Genomic DNA, 20113 nt, shown 5'->3' on the forward strand with positions numbered 1-20113 from the left:
TAATCGAGCTGCGTGATGTAAAGCAGATAACCTATGAAAGTGCTTACAAGAGTACCTAGTGTCTGGCAGACAAGTAGATTTAAATTTCTCGCTTAAAAAAAAAAAAATCTCAACTTGTCAACCAAACTAATCAACCAAACCAAGGAAATGCCAGCAATCACAACATGACGAAGCACCCTATTCTCTCAAGAATGAACACTACTCATCGAGCGATCACTCAGAATGCAGCGGTAACACAAGCGCAAATCTGCTTGTGAAACCTCAGCCATGGAAGGGGCCTCCCGAAGTACCTGGTTCGAATTCTTGTCTCCCTGCTCTCCATACGACACTGAAAGAAACCCATGTCCAGGGAAGCTACGGGACTTCCTCAAATTCATGCATGTTAGTTGCAAACGTTCTGGAAACCAGAGCCTGGACTCTGTCTGGTGCTTCGCAGACGTGCTGCAGGTGAGGACGCCGTGTGTATACTGGAGGTGTGGCCCAAGCACCCCATCAACAAATGTCGGGAGGCAACCGAGAAGCTCACAGGAGAACATATGTGAAAACAGGATGCAGGTTAAAACTGTTATGCAAACACGGTTGCTCGGATTCCAGAGAGAACTTACCCAAATCAACGTCAATTCAACTATCAAACTGAACACGAAAAGCAAACAGAATTTCACCAAGTTTGAAACGGAACATTTCATGACTCACTTCTTTTCCTCCTCTCTCGCTCATAATCTTCGTCTTCATCAGAATCTGGATCTGGTCGCCTTGAAAACCCACTAGCTTCATGTCTGTCCTTACGCCTCCTGTGACAACAAAGGAACCAAATATTCATCACAGATAAACCAATGTATTTTTCAGTTTTTAAAAATACACTTGTCTATTTTGAGAGGGCGCATGTGCATGCACAAGCGGGGTAGGGGCAGGAAGAGAGGGAGAGAGAATCCCAAGCAGCTTCCACGCTGTCAGCACAAAGCCCAGTGTGGGGCCCCATCTCATGAACTGTGAGAACACGACCTGAGCTGAAGTCAAGAAAGGATCTGATCCACCCAGGCGCCCCCAGACAAACCAGTTTAGAGATAGGGAGCCCAAGGATGTCACCTTGACTTGCTGTTGTCTAGAAAATATTCAAATCCTCTCTTCCCCACTGAACTATTAGTTTGGGGGAGGGGAGCACATGTACAAATAACTGCTTCAAGACTAAAGTAGCAAAAGTGAAGTGAGAAAAATCAAAAGATAAATTGAACAAATTTAACAGGCACACGAATACAATAAGCAGGAAGGAAAAAGTTTCCTTGATGTTTACCTCTTTCACTTTTAAAGCATTATCAACATAGATAATACTTTAAGAATTTGGATTCTCTAGAACATATTTTCACTTCATGAAATGATTCGATAAATACTGAGAAAAAGTATATTAATCATATATGACTATTGAACAATCAACATTGAGTATTTTCAAAACAAGAAATACAAATAGGGGTGCCTGGGTGGCTCAGTCGGTGAAGCATCCAACTTCAGCTCAGGTCACGATCTCACAGTTCATGAGTTCGAGCCCCATGTTGTCGTCTGTGCTGACAGCTCAGAGCCTGGAGCCTGCTTTGGATTCTGTGTCTCCCTCTCTCTGCCTCTCCCCTACTTGCGTGCACACATGTGCGTGCGCTCTCTCTCTCTCTCTCTCTCTCTCTCTCTCAAATATAAACATTTAAAAAAAAAAAAAGAAACACAAATAAATCTTTTACCCATACCTTTACAAAATATAAATAAAAGATGTCATAATTCCATCTGGCTCAAAATTAGTTAAAGTTAAGAGTAACATTTTAAGTATTTTATTTTTTAAAGCAAGCTCTACTACCAAAGGTGGGGCTTGAACTCATGACCCCGAGATCAAGAGTCGCAAAATCTACTTACCAAGCCCAGTCACATGCCCCAAACATTTCAAGTATTTTAAATGGTTAAGATCCTAGTACCATCTTAGCACAGGAAAAAAACTCTTATTATTCAACATCAGGCTTTTAAGTTACTTTTCTAACAACTCACACAAAACATAGACTTCAAGTTTTCTGCATCTAGACAGGAAATTTTCTCTAGCGTTTGTTCACAACAACTACAGGCATACCTCGCAGATACTGTGGGTTTGGTTCCAGACCACCGCAATAAAGCAAATATTGCAACAAAGGGAACCAAAAGATGTCTTTGGTTTCCCAGTGCATAGAAAAAGTTACGTTCACACTACATTGTGGCTATTAAGCATACAACAGCATTATGCCTAAAAAGAAAATGTACGTATCTTAATTAAAAATACCTTATTGCTAAAAAATGCTAACCATCCTCTGAGCTTCCAGTGAGTCATAGTCACTGATCACAGATATAATAATGAAGAAGCCTGAAAGCCTGGGAGAATTACCAAGAACACAGAGACATGAGAGCAGATGCTGCGAGAAAAATGGTGTGATGGACTCGCTCGACACAGAGCTGCCACAAAAACCTCTAATCTGTAAAAAAAAAAAAAAAAAAAAACACTGCATCTGCCACCGTATGCCTGGACAAATTCTGACAAACAAATGGATTCCTTCTGATGACTGCTCAGACCAACCATGAAAACTAGCACTAGGGTTCATTCATTCGAATCCCAATGAATATTTCAAATGTAAAATATCCTCGAATCCAAACAAAGCCTTACTTTTCTCTCTCTTCTATTTCTTTTTGTCTTTCCAGCTCCCGCTGTCTCTGCCGTTCTTCTCTTTGGCGCTTTACCACTTTCTCGTAATCATTAGGAAACATAGGATCATATTCATCAGCTAAAGGAATCAAAACTTCTCCTGCAGAAAATCCACTGGGAACAGGATCCTGAGGAAGGTAAAAATGCCAAACTATGCATCATCCTCTTGTTTTAGAATTTCACACGTAGAATTAAGGTCAAAAACCATGAGCATCAGAGGGGCTTTGCCGACCACCCATCTGCCTCGTTTGTTTTAGTGACGAGGAAACAGGTGCCCAAGGAGTTGGTGCAGCCGCAGGCCTAGCTGTGTAGCAGCAGAGAAGAGGCTCACCTCTCAGTTTACTACCAACTCCAGAACGGCCTATGGTGTTTTCCTGGGATTCCTAGACAAGCTGCGCCACCTACAATTTCAAGCAATAGATTTGACTATTTATAATACACAATGAATACTCCTGTTTTAAAGCGTCTCTACGAAAACCTGAAAAAAACGATCCGTGGATAACAATCATTCTTGTGGTCAATTAATAAACTTTAGATTCTGTACCATGGAAACATGCTACACTGAGACTTCACAAAAAAGGCAGAAAGCATCCTCTTGGACTTTCTGAAACCCCCTGGAATACGCAACCCTTCCCAGGTAGGCAGCGCGCCAGGAACCGGGTCTGGCACAGGTGGATGGCACGACCCACCACATACCACATCATTAGTTCTTTTAAGGTCCGCTAAGACCAGGGTCCGATGGTTAACACTTTGCATTTCTCTTCTGTACATTTAGAAACTGGGGCTACCCTTTGAGAGAAAAGAGGCAGCCTTAAAGAAATCCGAGAAACAAAAGGCAGCCAGCACAAAGCTGACCTGGAGACACGTGAGGACAAACAGGGCTTCACCAGAGGCTGGTGGTCCTGATGTTCTGAGCGCTCTAGCCTCCCTAAGCACCGCACTGTCCTGTTAGCTGTCTGAGCTTAACTCTTCCTTAGTATCTGTAACAATCAGATGCCTTCACTGGTCTCCAGAGACCCCGAGCAAGCACAGGTGTCTCTGAGGCCCACTCAGCACCTCGTTCAGGAAGTACACTGCCCCACACTAGCAAAGGCAGGACGCTTGTTTGTGAAACATATTTTGTATCCGAACACAAAACTGATGTGATACAGAGACTGTGTGTTCACTATCAATGGATCTGAATCTGACAATTCCTGTATTACACCATTCAGTCTGATGTTCTGCATCATAAAACAAACATTTCAGTGCTTCCCTACAACTAAGAATCAGGAAACATTATGATCCAATGGATATAACAAGTCAGAAAAACAGGTATAATCAGCTCCCAGGCCTGATCACTGGAAAGTTTACACAAATCTATTTAAGGCAAGGTTCACAAAGGGTAGTTATGACTTGTATCCATATAAAAGACAGTTTAAAAACACAAAGGCATGTGCACAAGACTTCGTCTCAGTTATTATTGAGACCTGAGAGAAACCAACAATCAGCTACTTAACTTATAGAACATTATAACCACAAAGTTTTGGACAGAACAAATTGTCAACAACAAGGTTAATTCTTCGTCATTTCAAAATCTGAAAGCAAACTTTTCCTGTATAAATCCTGCTAAGTTGAACAAGGAGCCATCATTCTCTAAACGCTGTAAGAATAAAGCAGTCTGTTCCATTTTTAAAAATTAAAATGTTAATACCTTAATGCTGGGGAGGGTGGGAAAAACTAAAACACTCACATACTGTAGGTGACGCTGCAGACTCAATACACAGTAGCAGAAGATAATGAACGACTTTATTAGATGTAGCGAGGAAAAATTAGGTGGATAATTTGTGAGCAAAAAATGTTAAATGACTAAGAATCTCCAGAAACACCTCCATGGGGGATACTTTTCCTTCTTGACAGACTATCAGCCCGCAGGACCAACATCAGTTCTTCTGGCCAAGAAATCTCAGAACAAAAGCAAATTAGGGGAGATTCCAACCCAAGACAGTTTTGACTGAAACTAAAGAAGAGAGGGGATGGGCAGTTGGGACTGTGTCAGCTTGATTTGGGTTCTAACAGGTGTGGGTGTGAGAGGTGGGCAGGAGCCTTGCTACGAAATAGCCATAATCACGTATTCTGTTTATTAACCTCTTTCGGTCATTCTTCCTCAAACAATTTGTGTGCATGGTGCTGTTTAAACTACTGCAGTCATACTACTGGACTGCCATCTGTAGGATAAATGTTAAAGAGCAGTTGGAATTTCTTTTTAAGTTTATTTATTGAGAGAGAGCGAGCGAGAGACAGCGAGCAAGAGAGAGAGAGCAAGCAAACAGGGGAGGAGCAGAAAGAGAGGGAGACAGAGTCCTGAGCAGGCTCCACGCTTAGCATGGAGCCCAACATGGGGCTCAATCCTGTGACCATGAGATCATGACCTGAGCTGAAATCAAGAGACAGACACTCAACTGACTGAGCCACCCAGGCTCCCCAAGAGTGGGTGGAATTTCGACTACAGTTTACACTGAATTCATTGACCTTTCGTTTTGTACAATTTGAACTATGACTCCGAATGACCCTTTTTCAGATCTTCCTCATCCTTACTAACCCATTTACAGAGGTGACCATATCTGGTTTTTTTTTGTTTCTAAGATTATATGAAATCACTGTGGTAATAAAAGGGTGGTAGATTTAGTCCTTTTCTCTATTTTAATCCACAGTAAGACAATAAGCACTAACATTCCTCATGACAGCAGAAGTTAGAAACAACGCACGCATCCAGCATTACATAAGCTAAATAAACTACAGGACGCCCATCTGAGGAAATACGGGGAAGCCACAGAAATGATCATGTACTCCTATGCTTTCTAACACAGATGGACAGTCACAATACATAACAGGAGAAAAGCACGCTAGGAGGCAGAGAATGGAAAGCTATTCTAAAACGTAAAGCTTTTAACTTCTGGAGGCTAGGGCTTCGTTTTTTTCCTGCCTATCTCCGGTTTCTGGTTCTTCTATAACGTACTATCTTTATTTCAGATCATGTTCACAGTTCAGTTGAAAACGACGCGGGCGAGCCTGTAAGGACCCCCAGAGGAGCCTGGGCTCTGAGGATGCGGACAGCAGGGGACAGGGGGGCGGCTCACCTTCAGGCCAGCCGCCACGTGCGGGGGGGTGTCCACGATCTGCCGGTCGTCTGAAGAGCCACCACGCTTCAGGTCGATCACCGGGGCGAGGACAGTACTCTGTTTTGTTCTCTGGCTCTAAAATCATCGAAAAACAAAAGAAGTGCACGGAAGCTTCAAATTAAAATTCATACTATTTATAACAAAGCTTTTCGGTCTCTGGAACGAACCTTTCAGATAGGAGAAAAACAATCTTAAAACAACAGCCTTTTAATTCAATTATCACTATTACCATATACTTTCTGCAGTCTTTTTTTTTAAAAAACACAAATTCCATTTTCATAAAAGGTTTACGGTAAACTTGGTCTCTTATCTAAATCTGCACGTGAATTAATAGATGCAAAAAGCTCCACTGACCACAGGAGAGCAAATGTGTAACAGCACATCACACTCATGCCTTGTGTGACTCTCTCACAAGGAAAAGGTACGCTTTTATAGCCTGAGCAAAAGGAACTGTGGATTAGGGGGTTTTCCCTCCCAGTAGAACCTAAATCCTGCCTCTTTTATTATAAACCCATAGAAAAAAATTAAAATTTTTTTTAATGTTTATTTATTTTTAGTAGACAGAACACAAGCAGGAGAGGAGAAGAGAGAGAGGGAGACACAGAATCCGAGGCAGGCACCAGGCTCTGAGCTGTCAGCACTGAGCCCAATGCGGAGCTCGATCCCACAGGCCATGAGATCATGAGCTGAGCCGTAAGTCGGACGCTCAACCGAGTCTTGCTCAACCGAGTCACGCAGGCGCCCGGATAGAAAAAAAATTTTTAAAAGAGAACAATACTCACTCATGTATCATCAACCACTGTTACTATGTTACCATATTTTCTTTACCGTACACCTGTCTTTTGTGCTCAACCATCTGAAAGGAAGTTGGAGCTCCGCGACATTTCCCCTTAATCTCCTAAAATTATGGACATTCTCTTACATAAGCACAGTACTAACACCACACCAAAAAAAATCAACAATCCCCCGTATCATTGCCTATCCAATTCATATCCAGATTTTCCAAGCTGTCCCCTAAAATAACTTTTAAATAGGTGATTTTAGGAGCGCGTGGGTGGCTTAGTCAATTGAGCATCCAACTCATTTTTTTTAACGTTTATTTATTTTTGAGAGAGAGAGGGAGCGGGAGAGGGGTACAGAGGATCTGAAGCAGGCTCCGTGCCGACAGGAGAGAGCCTGAAGTGGGGCTCAAACTAACAAACAGGGAGATCATGACCTGAGCCAAAGTCGGACACTTAACCAACTGAACCACCCAGGCGCCCCAAGCATCCGAGTCTTGATTTCAATTCAGGTCATGATCCCAAGGTTGTGGTATCAAGCCCCGAGTAGGGCTCTCAGCTGAGCATGGAGCCTGCTTGAGATTCTCTCTCCCCCACTCACATGCTCTCTCGCCTTCCTCCTCTGTCCCTCTCCCCTGCTCACTCGCTTGCTCTCTAATAAATAAAGAGCTGATTTTATCCTGAATCAGGATCAGACCTGGTTCAGAATAAATTTTTAATCTCTCAATTTAGAACAGACTCCATTCCCTGCTGTCGTCATCATCACAAGCAGCAGTGTCTTCGTCTCCTCCTCTTTTTCCCGACACTCTGGTAAAATGCTGCACATTCTGGATGCGTCTGAGAACTTCCTGGTGCTCTACACTTCTCTCTGCCCTGTAGCTCCTGACAGCGGAACACTTCACAGGTGAGGGGATGTGCCTCCCTGGCACCCGCCCTGCAGGCTGTCAGTGGTGATAACATCACACGGCCATGGCGGTGACCATCTGGTCCTGTGGTCACAAAGGTTTAATGCCCCCTTCGCAACTGAAAAGTGTTCTATGTTTTCAGTGTTATTACCACAAAAGGCTCAAAAGAAACCACCATCTCTCTTGAATTTAACAGTGCTTATCATCTTAAGCAAACAAATCTGATCGAATCATTAAATACACAATGCACTACATGAATACCAAAGTTCAAAGGGCAATGGGGGAGATGATCAGAATCCTCTCTTTCCATTATTGTTTCCATTCAATGTGTGTTTTTCAAGTGGATTTATTTCATCTGTGGAGACACAGATGAAACCCCAGCCCCATCTTTCAGTTGTAGGTAACACCCTTAAAGATTTGGTTAGGCCAACCTAGTGCTGAGGAATTAATTAGTGAATTAAACCTAAGAGAAGTGAGTGAAGTGGTATCTTCACTTTCCTTCAAGAGCAACATACTACTAACTGTACACAGCAATCTCAAAAGATACTAGAAAGTTAGCAGAAACGATTCCACAGGCTACCGTTTATTTTGACCTCTCTTTTGAAAATCTTTCTGAAATCTCAGATTTCCCAGTACCTGAAATTACTGTATTGGAGAAGTAAAAACCTGATAAGCAGAAATTAAACAGACTGAGGCAGACAAGAGGATTTCCAAGAGTCTAGACTTCATCTCACTCTTTACTTTTAATGTTAGTAAAGTAAGGGTACAGAAAAATCAGTATGTGATGAATAAATTTCCTAATATATTTATTTTTTAATTTTTTAAATGTTTTTTATTTATTTTTGAGAGAGAGACAGAATGTGAGTGGGGGAAGGGCAGAGAGAGGGAGACACAGACTCTGAAGCAGGCTCCAGGCTCCGAGCTGTCAGCACAGAGCCCGATGTGGGGCTTGAACTCACAAACCATGAGATCACGACCTGAGCTGAAATCGGACACCCAACCGACTGAGCCACCCAAGCACCCCCCCACCCCCCTTTTTAATGTTTTTTTTTTTAAATTTATTTTTGAGACAGAGAGAGACAGAGCATGAGCAGGGGAGGGGCCGAGAGACAGGGAGACACAGAATCCAGGCTTTGAGCTGACGGCACAGAGCCCGACGCGGGGCTCAAACCCACAAGCTGTGAGATCATGACCTGAGCTGAAGTCGGTCGCTCAACTGACTGAGCCACCCGGGCGCCCCTATATATTTATTTTTGTAAAGGATCTATTTTCTCAATAGTATTTTATATAAGCCAATTTTTAACCTGTAGTGTATAAATATGCACTGACTGGAAACAGAAAGTGACCCTGAAGTTACCCAGGGCAGGAAGAAACAAATTAGCTAGGATTTTTAAAATTTGGCTCAAAGTAATCCACAAAGCTGACACTATTACACTGGTAATTAAAGAATTAGCCCAGTTTTTAATCTGTATATTTTGACTTCTGCTCTTCTATTTTGTTACCTCTCACTGCCTAAGATTGTCCGCTAATTATGTCCATTTGAAGTCTAATTGAATTTATGTTTTGAAGTATGAGACCGCTCCTTAGAGCCAGAGCCATTGTACAAAAGGGACTATGAGGCCCTCAAGAATAATGCATGAAACAGTTGTAGCGCTGGAAAATAAAATCTTATTTCTAGATCTTATGTGCAAAGCAAAAGTCGTATGAAACTCAGAGAGATTTAAAAACTTAACCAATTTAAAAAAATTTAAAGGAAAAACAAGACTTGTTTGGTTAATCTTCCTTTCTTGTGGGATGAAAGCTTGTTTTAAAAAACAAAATTCTGGGGGCGCCTGGGTGGCGCAGTCGGCTAAGCGTCCGACTTCAGCCAGGTCACGATCTCGCGGTCCGTGAGTTCGAGCCCGGAGCCTGGAGCCTGTTTCCGATTCTGTGTCTCCCTCTCTCTCTGCCCCTCCCCCGTTCATGCTCTGTCTCTCTCTGTCCCAAAAATAAATAAAAAACGTTGAAAAAAAAATTAAAAAAAAAAAAAAAACAAAATTCTGTCTCTCTAAAAATACTGGTATAAAGGGGCACCTGGGTGGCTCACTCAGTTAAGCGTCCAACTTCGGCTAAGGTCATGATCTCATGGTTCACGAGTTCGAGCCCCACGTTGGGCTCTGTGCTAACAGCTCAGAGCCTGGAGCCTGCTTCGGATTCTCTGTCTCCCTCTTTCTGCCCCTCATCCACTCTTGCTCTGTCTCTCTCTCTCTCTCTCTCTCAAAACTAAATAAACATTAAAGAAAATATATTGGCATAAAAATTTTAATCTGGTTATGATGAATCTGAAAAAGACAAAAACCCTGATCGATAGAACTGACAAAACAAATTAAGATTTTCAGACCATGTTGCTTTACCTGTGGGTATCCTAATCCTAAACACCTTTTTACAATGCTGAGCAATCAAATGTAAGCACTTCCAATATAACTACCTATTGAATAGGCAGTAAAAGAAAAATAATTCCAACTTTAAAATAACATTTATTACGTAAAATTTCAAACACGAAATGAGAGAAAACAAACAGGAATGAGTCCCTAAATCTCTATGACAAGTTTCAACGGCTATGAGCTCGAGGGCAATTGTTTCGTGTGTGTCCATATCTCCCCTTCCCCATAATGGATTATTTTAAAGCAAATTCCTTAAGCTCAAACATTTTATTGGTAAATATTTCAACAGATCTCTAAGGCAGGTTTTCTTAACTTCTTCTGTCATTACTGCTTCCCCCTCAAGGCACCTTTTAATACATTTTTTCCTGCCCATACGATTTTCACCGCACAGGTATACTGTGTTTCTGTACTTTATGTGTATCTGTGCTCTGCACGTAAAAAGAGCAAACTTTTTACGCATTACAGCCATATTCGCCCCATTTGGGGGACAGAACTTTCACTGGGTGATACACTCTACAATGTAAGGCCCCTTAGAACAATAAGCAAACCATTATACCATTCTAATTGCTAAACAACATTTTAGATCAAATATTCAGTGGACAAGTATGGTCTTAATGTCTTATGTGTTGTTCAATTTCAAAGATGTCGCCAGTGCCCAACATGCACACGATGTGAACAAAACCAAGTGCCCCAAGACCACACAAGCCTGACACAATCAGAACCAACGTGAGCCCTCAGGGGCGCCTGGGTGGCTCAGTCAGTTGAGCGTCCGACTTCGGCTCAGGTCATGATCTCATGGTTCTTGAGTTTGGGCCCCGCGTCAGGCTCTGTGCGGACAGCTCCGAGCCTGGAGCCTGCTTCCGATTCTGTGTCTCCCTCTCTCTCTGCCCCTCCCCCACTTGTGCTCTGTCTCTGTCTCTCAAAAATGAATAAACATTAAAAAAAATTTTAAATTTTAACTAAATCAACGTGAGCCCTCACTAACACACACAAATTATTAGTTCCTGCAGAGCCTCGTCCTCTAAGTGCTGCTTCCAAACCACCTACCACAAACAGGAGAGCCACCTAAAAATGCAGACTCCCGGGCCCCTGCTCAGGAATATGGCTAACGAAGTCTGAAAAACCAGTGTCGTTGCTGGAAAGGGAGGCTCCTGCTTTTCTTCACTCCCATTTCCCTCGAGTCCGGGGAAGCACAATGACTCTGAACTCCTCTCTCTCTCTCTCTGCACCCAGGGCCTCTCCCCCTACAAACCTGATAAGAAGGTAGAAGAGCAAACTAAAACCAAACTGTGTCAATCCTAAGGAGCCCCTGCTTTGCAGACTTCTGCACTCACACGGGGCTTATCTCACCTTGGCTTGTGTGAGGGCCGCCTTCTTCACCTGAAGCTGGGACTGCAGAAGTTTGAAGTTTTTGGACCAGCCTTCTGTTTTTGAATCACTGGTCTCTACTCCCAGGTCATCATACAGGGACATCTTTCCAGTTTAATGCTGAAAGGCAAGGGGTATGGGGTTGAAAGAATGCAAACTCCAGTAAAGATCTCACATCTTTTCATGTTAAAATAACTCAGTATCACAGAAGTTTAGAAGTAAAAGGTACTTGAGGAGATTGTCTAGTCCAGGAACCCCGAGCAAAAGCAGCCACGATGACCAATAACCACCAATCAGCGTCCTGATACGCAAAAGGATAGCCACGTATTATTTTACAAATAAATTTGCATAATTAATTTTCCCACCTACAAGATCATGTGGTCAAGTAATTCTTGAGTGAAATCATTCTGTTCTATTGTACTTAATGATTATTAGTAATTACATATTGTCAACTATATATATCCGATTTTTAAAAATTCTTTGTCTCAACAACAAAAAGTACAAACTTTACAACAGTGCATTACCAGGTTGATTTAGCACTATTAGCTACCTTTGATGGATAAGAAATCTAAACATATGCCTAGAAATAAGGAAAAAAAAGAACAGAAATGATCTCACAGAAGCTGTATTTTCACAAACTATGACTGAATGTTGAAGAGAGTCGAGTTAGTTTAAATTTGTAATCTCTAATAACACTGACCGCAAAGAGAAAATCAATAATCCACATGTAAATGATCAATACATAATATCCTTGCAGAATGGAGGAATACAAAATAACAACAAAAACAAGCAGCATTTCACACATATTAAGTCTTACCAAGCCAGGGTGGTATTAAATGCAGTTATTTGCTGTTCAAGCCTAACCTGGTACAGACCTGGGACTTTGGGAGATAAATCCGCCCAAGGTCAAGGTGAGAAGACCCACTCCAAACTTAGTCATGTGAACACAGCCCTTGCCACTAAATCCCTATGGCCACCTTTAAATTTAAATACAACCTCAACGTTCTGGGTGAAACCACAACACAGCCCACTTCTCAAAATAAGAAATCAATCTCTTTCTCACAAAGGGAAAGAGAAAAAAAAATTGACTGAAATCCCCAAACTGCAAATAAATAGCACAGGTATTTTCTGATTTATGGGCACATTCCAAAAATCTGTCAGTTCCTAGGTCTAGACAGCATTTTGCCATAGAAACCGTGTTATTTGTTTTTAATTTTTTTTGTCAACGTTTTTTATTTATTTTTGGGACAGAGAGAGACAGAGCATGAACGGGGGAGGGGCAGAGAGAGAGGGAGACACAGAATTGGAAACAGGCTCCAGGCTCCGAGCCATCAGCCCAGAGCCTGACGCGGGGCTCGAACTCACGGACCGCGAGATTGTGACCTGGCTGAAGTCGGCCGCTTAACCGACTGCGCCACCCAGGCGCCCCAAAACCGTGTTAAACAAATCCCTGTTTCGCCTGTGTCTGTCTCTCAGGAAGGGAAGGCAATACAGACGAGAAGGAAAATATTTAATTTTCCCCCCAGTTATGTCTGACTCAGGGCAAAATCTCTCTGGTCTATGCTTACGTCTCCTCGCTTCTATGGCTGGGACTCTAAGACCCTGCCACCACAAGCTGCTGGCTGTCCTCGGTTCCACTCTGCATGCGGTGGGGACCGACAGGATCCCCCCAGAGGAGCTGCTCTGGGGCTGGGCAGAGCTGCTCTCAGCCTGGAAGTCAGTGCCCACTCAACTGATGCTGCTGTTCAGTTTCTTCTAGTCCTTAATATTCGAGCCCTCAGCTTCCATAAAAGCTCTCAGGTTTGATTTCTGAATGAAAGGCCCCCAAGGTAGTACAGAAACAGGGAGAATAAAAGCAGAGCCCAGGGTACTGGTGCCTGACTTGCTCTAATGAATCACCCAAAAATGGAGGAATGCTAGCACGTTCTCCTGGGTAAGGCTTCTGTGACAACTCACCAGCTCGGCTGATAGTGCGAACAAAGAATTTCCTAGACAGCATATCCAACAGGGAAACGAATGCCCACTGCCTGCAGTGCCAGACAAAGTGAACGTTTTATTCAGGAACTTGGCAACCCATTGTCACGTTGAGCTTGAGTCACTGAGGTGATAAAGAAGAAGTAAGGAACCCACCCCGCCGCCCCCGGCATCCACTTCAATCCACACTATCGGGAAACGCCGTGAAAACCCAGACCCAGCCTGCCGAGCTCACCGCACTAGCCGCAGACTAAGCTCCCGCCTGACCCACAGCTGAACAGAAGTCAGGCCAACAGCACAGTGAATACCGTTTGCAAACCGCACCCAAGCCACCCTTTCTGAAATCTCTGGCCAATGACGACGGCCCCAGAAGGAACACTGAGGCACCCAGGATCAGAGGCTTTTGTGCACTTCCCTCACAGCCTAGCGGTATTCAAAACAATCGTTCTTATCTAAATACATAAACTTTACAGCTAATCCGAAAAACTCAGAGCAACAGCAAAGAGAAACAACGCCGCATGTCCAGCTTAGTCCCGTGGTTCTCAAACTACTTCCAAACGACCAGGCATCTTTCGTCGCGCCTGGCTGAACTGTCTGGGCTCTCTTCATTCAACCAGACACCAGACGGAAGCCTCGTTAAACCAGGGTTCGTCTGTTTTACCTTTCTTTATCTCATAAAGGCAAGGGAAGACTAACACATTCTGGGAAACAAACAGACACAATGAAGCTTTCTAGGAAATTGTAAACAAAGATCAACAAAATTTGCTTGCAACCCAAACTCCACTTCTCCCAGTAACTCCTCCTAAGAAACTTAACAACCTCATCAAAAATAGTATTTACGTGAGGGACCTGGGTGGCTCAGTTGATTAAGCATCCGACTTCGGCTCAGGCCATGATCTCGCGGTTTGTGAGTTCAAGCCCCACGTCGGGCTCTGTGCTGACAGCTCAGAGCCTGGAGCTGCTTCGGATGCCGTGTCTCCCTCTCTCTCTGCCCCTCCCGCTTGCACTCTGTCTCTCTCTCTCTCTCAAAAATAAATAAAGATTAGAAAAAAGATAGTATTTACGAATATATTTGTGCCAATGGAAACAGGTTAACTAAATGCCCACTGAACTACAAGGGAAAAGATCAGCTTATCCATTTTTGCATCTCCAATTTCTGGCACAGGGTAGGAATTTAACAAATAAACACTTGCTGAGATATTCCTAATTAAAGAAAGTCTGCTTAGCCACATGCATCAACACTGAAACTGCACAATGCCACAAGTTCCACCAGGAAGCGAAAGGCAGGCAAAAGGTTCTGGAGACAGACACTCATGACGGGTGTACGCGTGTGTACCTACCGACACAGTACAGCGCCCTTAAACGGTCACAACCCTACGCTCTGTGTTACGTACATTCACCACAATTAAAAGCAAACAGAAGTCTAGGTAACAGGGCGGGAGGGAGCAGCCCTGGGAAAGTGAGGATGAGGTACCAGGCTGCCGTCTAATTAACTCTAGGACATCTCCCTACCAGGAAGAGTAAACTCTAACAGAAGTATTTCCCCAAATTTGGGGGTTAAAAAAAGTCAAACAGTATAGAAGATCTCTTCTTCCAACCGAGTGCTTCCATCCAAGAATCCAGTATTTAACAAAGATTTCGGGGCTGAATTAATGAGGTCCTGTGGGACCATGCTTCCTCTGATCCCTTTCCAAATTGAAGATGGCCTGTGGACCACTCCATCTGAAGTGCCTCACTCTGTAAGCTTCAAAAATGACATTTAAACTTCCTCGTATCTGTTCTCAAAACCTTCGCAAACACACTTTAAAGACAAGAAGCTGATGTCATCTTGGCAGCACCTGCTAGTTTTCTGTAACACACAGCGTACGGATCGCACCCAGAAGAGCTCCTTTGCTTTTCTCACTGGGACGGAACTTCAACTTCACAGAGCTGGATTCATCGCAGCAACGACACACTCATTACCCATCCACACACCACACACGTATGGCCCGCTTGTCGTTACTGTAACACTACAAGCGCCAGCGAATTTACCCCGTAGAACGAGAGTCAGAATCTGGACGAGAAACCGCATTCGACCCGGAAGGTCCCCCCCCATCCCATCCAAGTGATGTCCCCAGCCCAGGGGCGGGCAGGACCCTAAACCCCATTCCCATCAATCCCTCACCACCTCCTTTTATGCAACACGATTTGCGTAAGTTTACGGCACTTACTCCTTAAAAGGTGTGCACATCGTCATTTCAGCCGTTGTAAGTGTTGTAAGCACTCCTACCATAACATACCACAGCTGATTCCTTCACCCTTCCACTGCAATCACTGAAGAGGTAACTGGCATTGACCGGACTCCGCCAGGACCTCAACTTAACCTAACACGGCTTAGGTGTTCCTCGGACGACAGAACACATTTACTGTATGAAGCCTCCTGCCACGTAGTAAAAACTAGTGCTTTCTAACATCTGGGTACGCTTTAAGCCAGGGTCAAATACAGGCACAAACACATCACTTTTAGAACTTCTTTAAAATACCTGCTATCTCTTTTTTTACCGGAACACCACACTCTGATCGCCACGTCTTTCCTACACGCTCCGTTTTTCTTCCTTGAGAACAAACACGGTAAACGTGGTTCTGCCGTGAGAACGGTGACTTTTTAAAATCCTACCCAAGCTGGCAAAGTATTTTTTACATGTACAACTAGTACAGAAAGAACGTGCAAGGAGGCTGCTCAGAAGCAGCCCGCCTAACTCCTCTCTCCAGTGCATCTCTGAAGCCTTTAGTGACAGCTGCCCCCACACAAAACCACCCACCCCCATTTGTTCCCCCAAACACACTCACGTCGGAGCAACCTGTACATGTTACGCTGCCTCCTGGCTGACACTCCTGTCTCTTCCTCTTTTACACGCCCCTTAAAGGCGGAAGGTCTGTTTTCGTCTTCATCTTTGTATCTCCAGCTGAGCACCACGCTTCGAACGCTGTGAGCACTTCACAAATACCCTCTAAATGTCTTAAGCATGAAGCGAACGGGTGGAAAACGGCAGTGCCCCTACTTGAATCACATGGTGAGACAAGATCTGCAGACCTGCCTTTTAAGGCCACGTCTTACAGTAAGTGGTGCTGGACAGAACTAAGGTGAATTTTAAATCGTCGCCATCGCAACGGGAGGAACACTACCACCACCACACAGCTAACCACGAGGCAAGGTCTGAGTTCTGAGCCCCTAAAGCAGCAGCACGGCAAGAGGCTTTCTTCTTTTCAATCATTAGATAGATACTCAGCTATCACACAGCAAAGCTGAAGCCTGAACAAGACAGGAAGTACATACAGGCAGAAGGAAAAAGAGGGGAACAGAGGAGGGGCCGGGCACGTTGACGTCCACCAAAATGACCGGAAATAAGTACTAAGAGGCATCTGCCTCGTATAAAATTAACAGAGACTTTTTGAAGAATTAAAACACTTTTTTCAGACCCCCCGGTCACATCCAGTCTTAGGCTGGGGTGGACTGCAACAGAGTCCCCGAGCGTCATCTACAATTTGCGTGTCTGGCGCAACATCCTTCACTGTTTACTATTACAAAGACTTGAGGGATCACTAGCCCCTGGATCATCTGTTCCCTGAGGGTGGTTTTAAACCAGGTAAAAAGAAACCCGCTTTATACGGTTACATTTGGGAACACAGCGACAGTTCTCCCCAAACTCTTATTTCCCGTGGAGGTTGCCCTTAGTCATCACAGAACTCCACAACCAGCATGGCTTTTCACCGATGACACTTCTATTACGCCTCGTTCTTTCTCGTCCACCTCACAATCCACTTGCTCTAAGCCGTGCGGTATGCAGCACATTTCTTAGCAAAATTCTAAAACACACCCTCTGCTTAAGTTACTAATTCACTACTCCCTATGCCCTAACTATCCCCAATACAGTCAAAACAGCTGTGGTCTTTATGACCTAGAAATGGGGAAACTGAGCTGCACTCTACAAACTCCACCTGTTGCCAGGAGACACAGTCCTCATCCGAGTACACGCAGAGCTTTACCCTTATCCAGAACACTCTATTTTCGATCCATATCCTTGCCTCTACGAGAAGTACCTTCCACGCCTCTCCGTTACCGACTTCTCAGAGAACGTTCTCCATCTCGCCTGACTACCCACTCCTCCAAACTCTACCTTACCTGCAATTTCCAGAACGCACTATGCGGCTTCACCTGTGTTACCTGGTACACTTACTTCCTCTGCAGGAACCTATCCCCGATCTTGCGCATCTAACACAACACCCCCAAGGCTCCGTTATAAGCCTCGTTCCCTCTCGTCCCCACTCCAGTCCCTGGATCAACCTAGGCTTGGGTTTTGAGGCTCGTTCCCCTGGAGACCAAACTCCCTGCGAGGAGGGGCCGACTCTCATTTATCTTGCACCTGCTGTTCAGGACGCACGGTCTGGGCACGGAGAAACGCTCAAAGACAACGCTTGGTGACTGCACATCGGAGCTGAAACCCCGCTTCTCAAGCTCGAGGACCGAGGGGATGCCGGAGCCAGGTCTTCCATCGGTGGCTAGGTACACCGCGGCCTTTGAGAAGCGTCAGCATCCGGAGCTGCCCGTTCTGCGGCCGGGGAAGGAAGCGGCTTCCCTCCTCTCCGCTGCCCGAGGCCCTGGAGGGGCCAAGGGTGCCGGGCCACAGGTGACACAAGCCTGGCCACTAGGGTCTAGGGACCGAGCAACTTTTTCAAAACGCGGAAAAAACCCACAACGTCCGCGGGTCCCAGGGACGGAAGGGCACGGACGGGAAAGGGGAGAACAGGAAGACAGGAGGAGCTCGAGGGCCCGGTGCCCCGAGGCAAATAAAGGAAAGCGGCGGCGGGCGCGAGGGCAAACTCGGCGGGTCGCCCGCCGCCGGGGCCGGGGGCCCGCCGGGACGCCGGCCGCTCGGAGGGCCGCTCTGGGACCTCTCGTCCCCTCGCGGCGCGGCCTACAGCCGCGGCCTCGCGTGCAGCGCCGCCCGGGGAGGCGCTCCAGCCCCGGCTCCCCGCCAGGCCGCGCGCCCCGACGCCGCCTCGGGCGCCACTTACCCGGCCTGCCCGGCCGACTCTCCCCATGGGCCGCGGCGGCGCACGGGGGCCGGGGCGCCGCGGAGAGGGCGGGCAGGGCGCACTCGGCGTAAGCCCGCGACGGCCGGACCCGAACCGGCGCCAACCCCTACGCCGAGTCCGCAGGGCGCGCGGCGGCGCGGGGTCAAGGAGCGCGTGCGGCCGGGAGAGGGGCACGCCGGCGCCTGCGCCTAGGGCCGCCTCGCCGCGGCGCCCTCTTCCGGCGGGAGGACCGCACTGCACCTCCCCTCCGCCGGCGTCCTTCTCCAGCGCCGAGAGGAGTCGCAGCAGCCCGACTTTGAGACATTTCAGACTCTCGGGAGAGCCTGGCAGTGCCCCCAGATGGTGAGGAGCAGAAATGGTCCGAGGCTGCAAAGATCTGTCCTTGGGAGTCAACTGCGTTCCAACAGGACAGAGGCGCAGAATTCCTCCAAGCCCTTCGTTGTCATTCATTCAAAACCATCCATGTCCAAGCACAAAGCTGAAAATAGGTCACCACAGGCGAGGTGAATGGGAAGGCTGTTCCAAAACGAATACATTGAATTAAGTGTCCGACTAAGGAGACAATAAATAAAGGAGTTTAGGGTTACGCAAGAGAACGTGAATGCTGCAAAGCCTCACAATTTTAAAAGGATATAACAAAAGGTGGGAGGAAAGGGAATGTGGGATTTGGTGTAAAAATGATTTCCACCTCCATAATGATGGGGAAAAATATTTCGAGCTGATAAATTATAGAGATTGAAAATATGCATCTTCGTACAAAGGAACATAGTAACAAAAAAATATAATCAACTAAAATCTGGTGATTAGGAAAAGGGAAAAAAGAAAGAAATACCGTAGGGAGTCAACAGACAATCTAAAGAGATAGATGATTAAAGACATCAAGTAACATTATAATTATAATCACAGTAACAAACATGCAAACCTTTCAACTGATTAAAACATATGCACACAACTAGAAACAAAATCACAGAGTGAATTGTCTGGAAAGTTACAAAACAGAAAGCACAACAAAATAATATACTAGAACTGAGACGGAACATCTTATGTGAATAAAAGTTAAATGTACTCAACGTGCTTATCTAAGAAACACAACTTCATATTCAAGCCCTAACCATAACACAGCTTTATGTTACATATAAGAAAATGCATAAAATAGTCATTCAGAAAGCTTGAAAACACAAGAATGGAAAAGATATAACAGGAATACGCGAACATAAGGGTATTGGGGATCACAAACTTACTGATTTCAGGGCAAAAAGCATTAAATGAGATTAAGAAGAACATTCTAAAATGATAAGAGTTACAAGTCACAATGAAGAAAAAATAGGAGTATCTGCACACTGAATAACATAATCTCATTGCGAATAGCAAACACTATAGGAGATATAAAAAGAATGAATAGTTAGAAATAATTGATGCAGTTCTTGCCAGACTAAGGGCACAAGAGGTAAGAGAGGACAGAGAAGATCTAAAAATAGAAATGATATGGTAGATCTAATATATCAAAGTCTGTGTCCTGATCCTGAAACAGAGATTACATCTTTTCAAGTGTCCTTAGAACACTCACAATTGGCCATATGTCAGGCCACAGGCAAAATCTTAAAATACCCCAGTAAGTAGAACCACATGGATGACATTATATGATCACAATTCTATAAAACCAGAAATTAATGACAAAACAGAAAATAAAACATTCCTATTACTTGAAAATGTTAAATGCTTA

At 44.9% G+C, this 20113-nt stretch overlaps 1 protein-coding gene across 3 annotated transcripts in view; it reads right to left on the reverse strand.

Annotated features, from left to right (window-relative positions):
• The window catches only part of RBM17 (RNA binding motif protein 17), a 28406-nt gene extending 9880 nt beyond the window's left edge, over positions 1–18526 (reverse strand). For 2 of the 3 annotated variants that reach the window (XM_086715020.1, XM_025930359.2), the window contains exons 1-5: positions 18370–18526; positions 11323–11460; positions 5824–5940; positions 2669–2835; positions 694–791 (exon numbers count right to left, since the gene is read on the reverse strand). In XM_086715020.1, coding sequence (XP_086571146.1) covers positions 694–791; positions 2669–2835; positions 5824–5940; positions 11323–11445 — 505 coding nt within the window. In that variant the 5' untranslated portion in view covers positions 11446–11460; positions 18370–18526. Of the gene's footprint in view, positions 1–693; positions 792–2668; positions 2836–5823; positions 5941–11322; positions 11461–13296; positions 13439–18369 lie in introns of those variants that run through there. The other variant, XM_086715019.1, reaches the window with a different exon arrangement.
• Between the last annotated feature and the right edge of the window lie 1587 nt (positions 18527–20113).

The sequence above is a fragment of the Puma concolor genome, chromosome B4, assembly GCF_028749965.1.
Source record: "Puma concolor isolate L17-30 chromosome B4, mPumCon1.1.hap2, whole genome shotgun sequence".
NCBI lineage: Eukaryota > Metazoa > Chordata > Mammalia > Carnivora > Felidae > Puma > Puma concolor.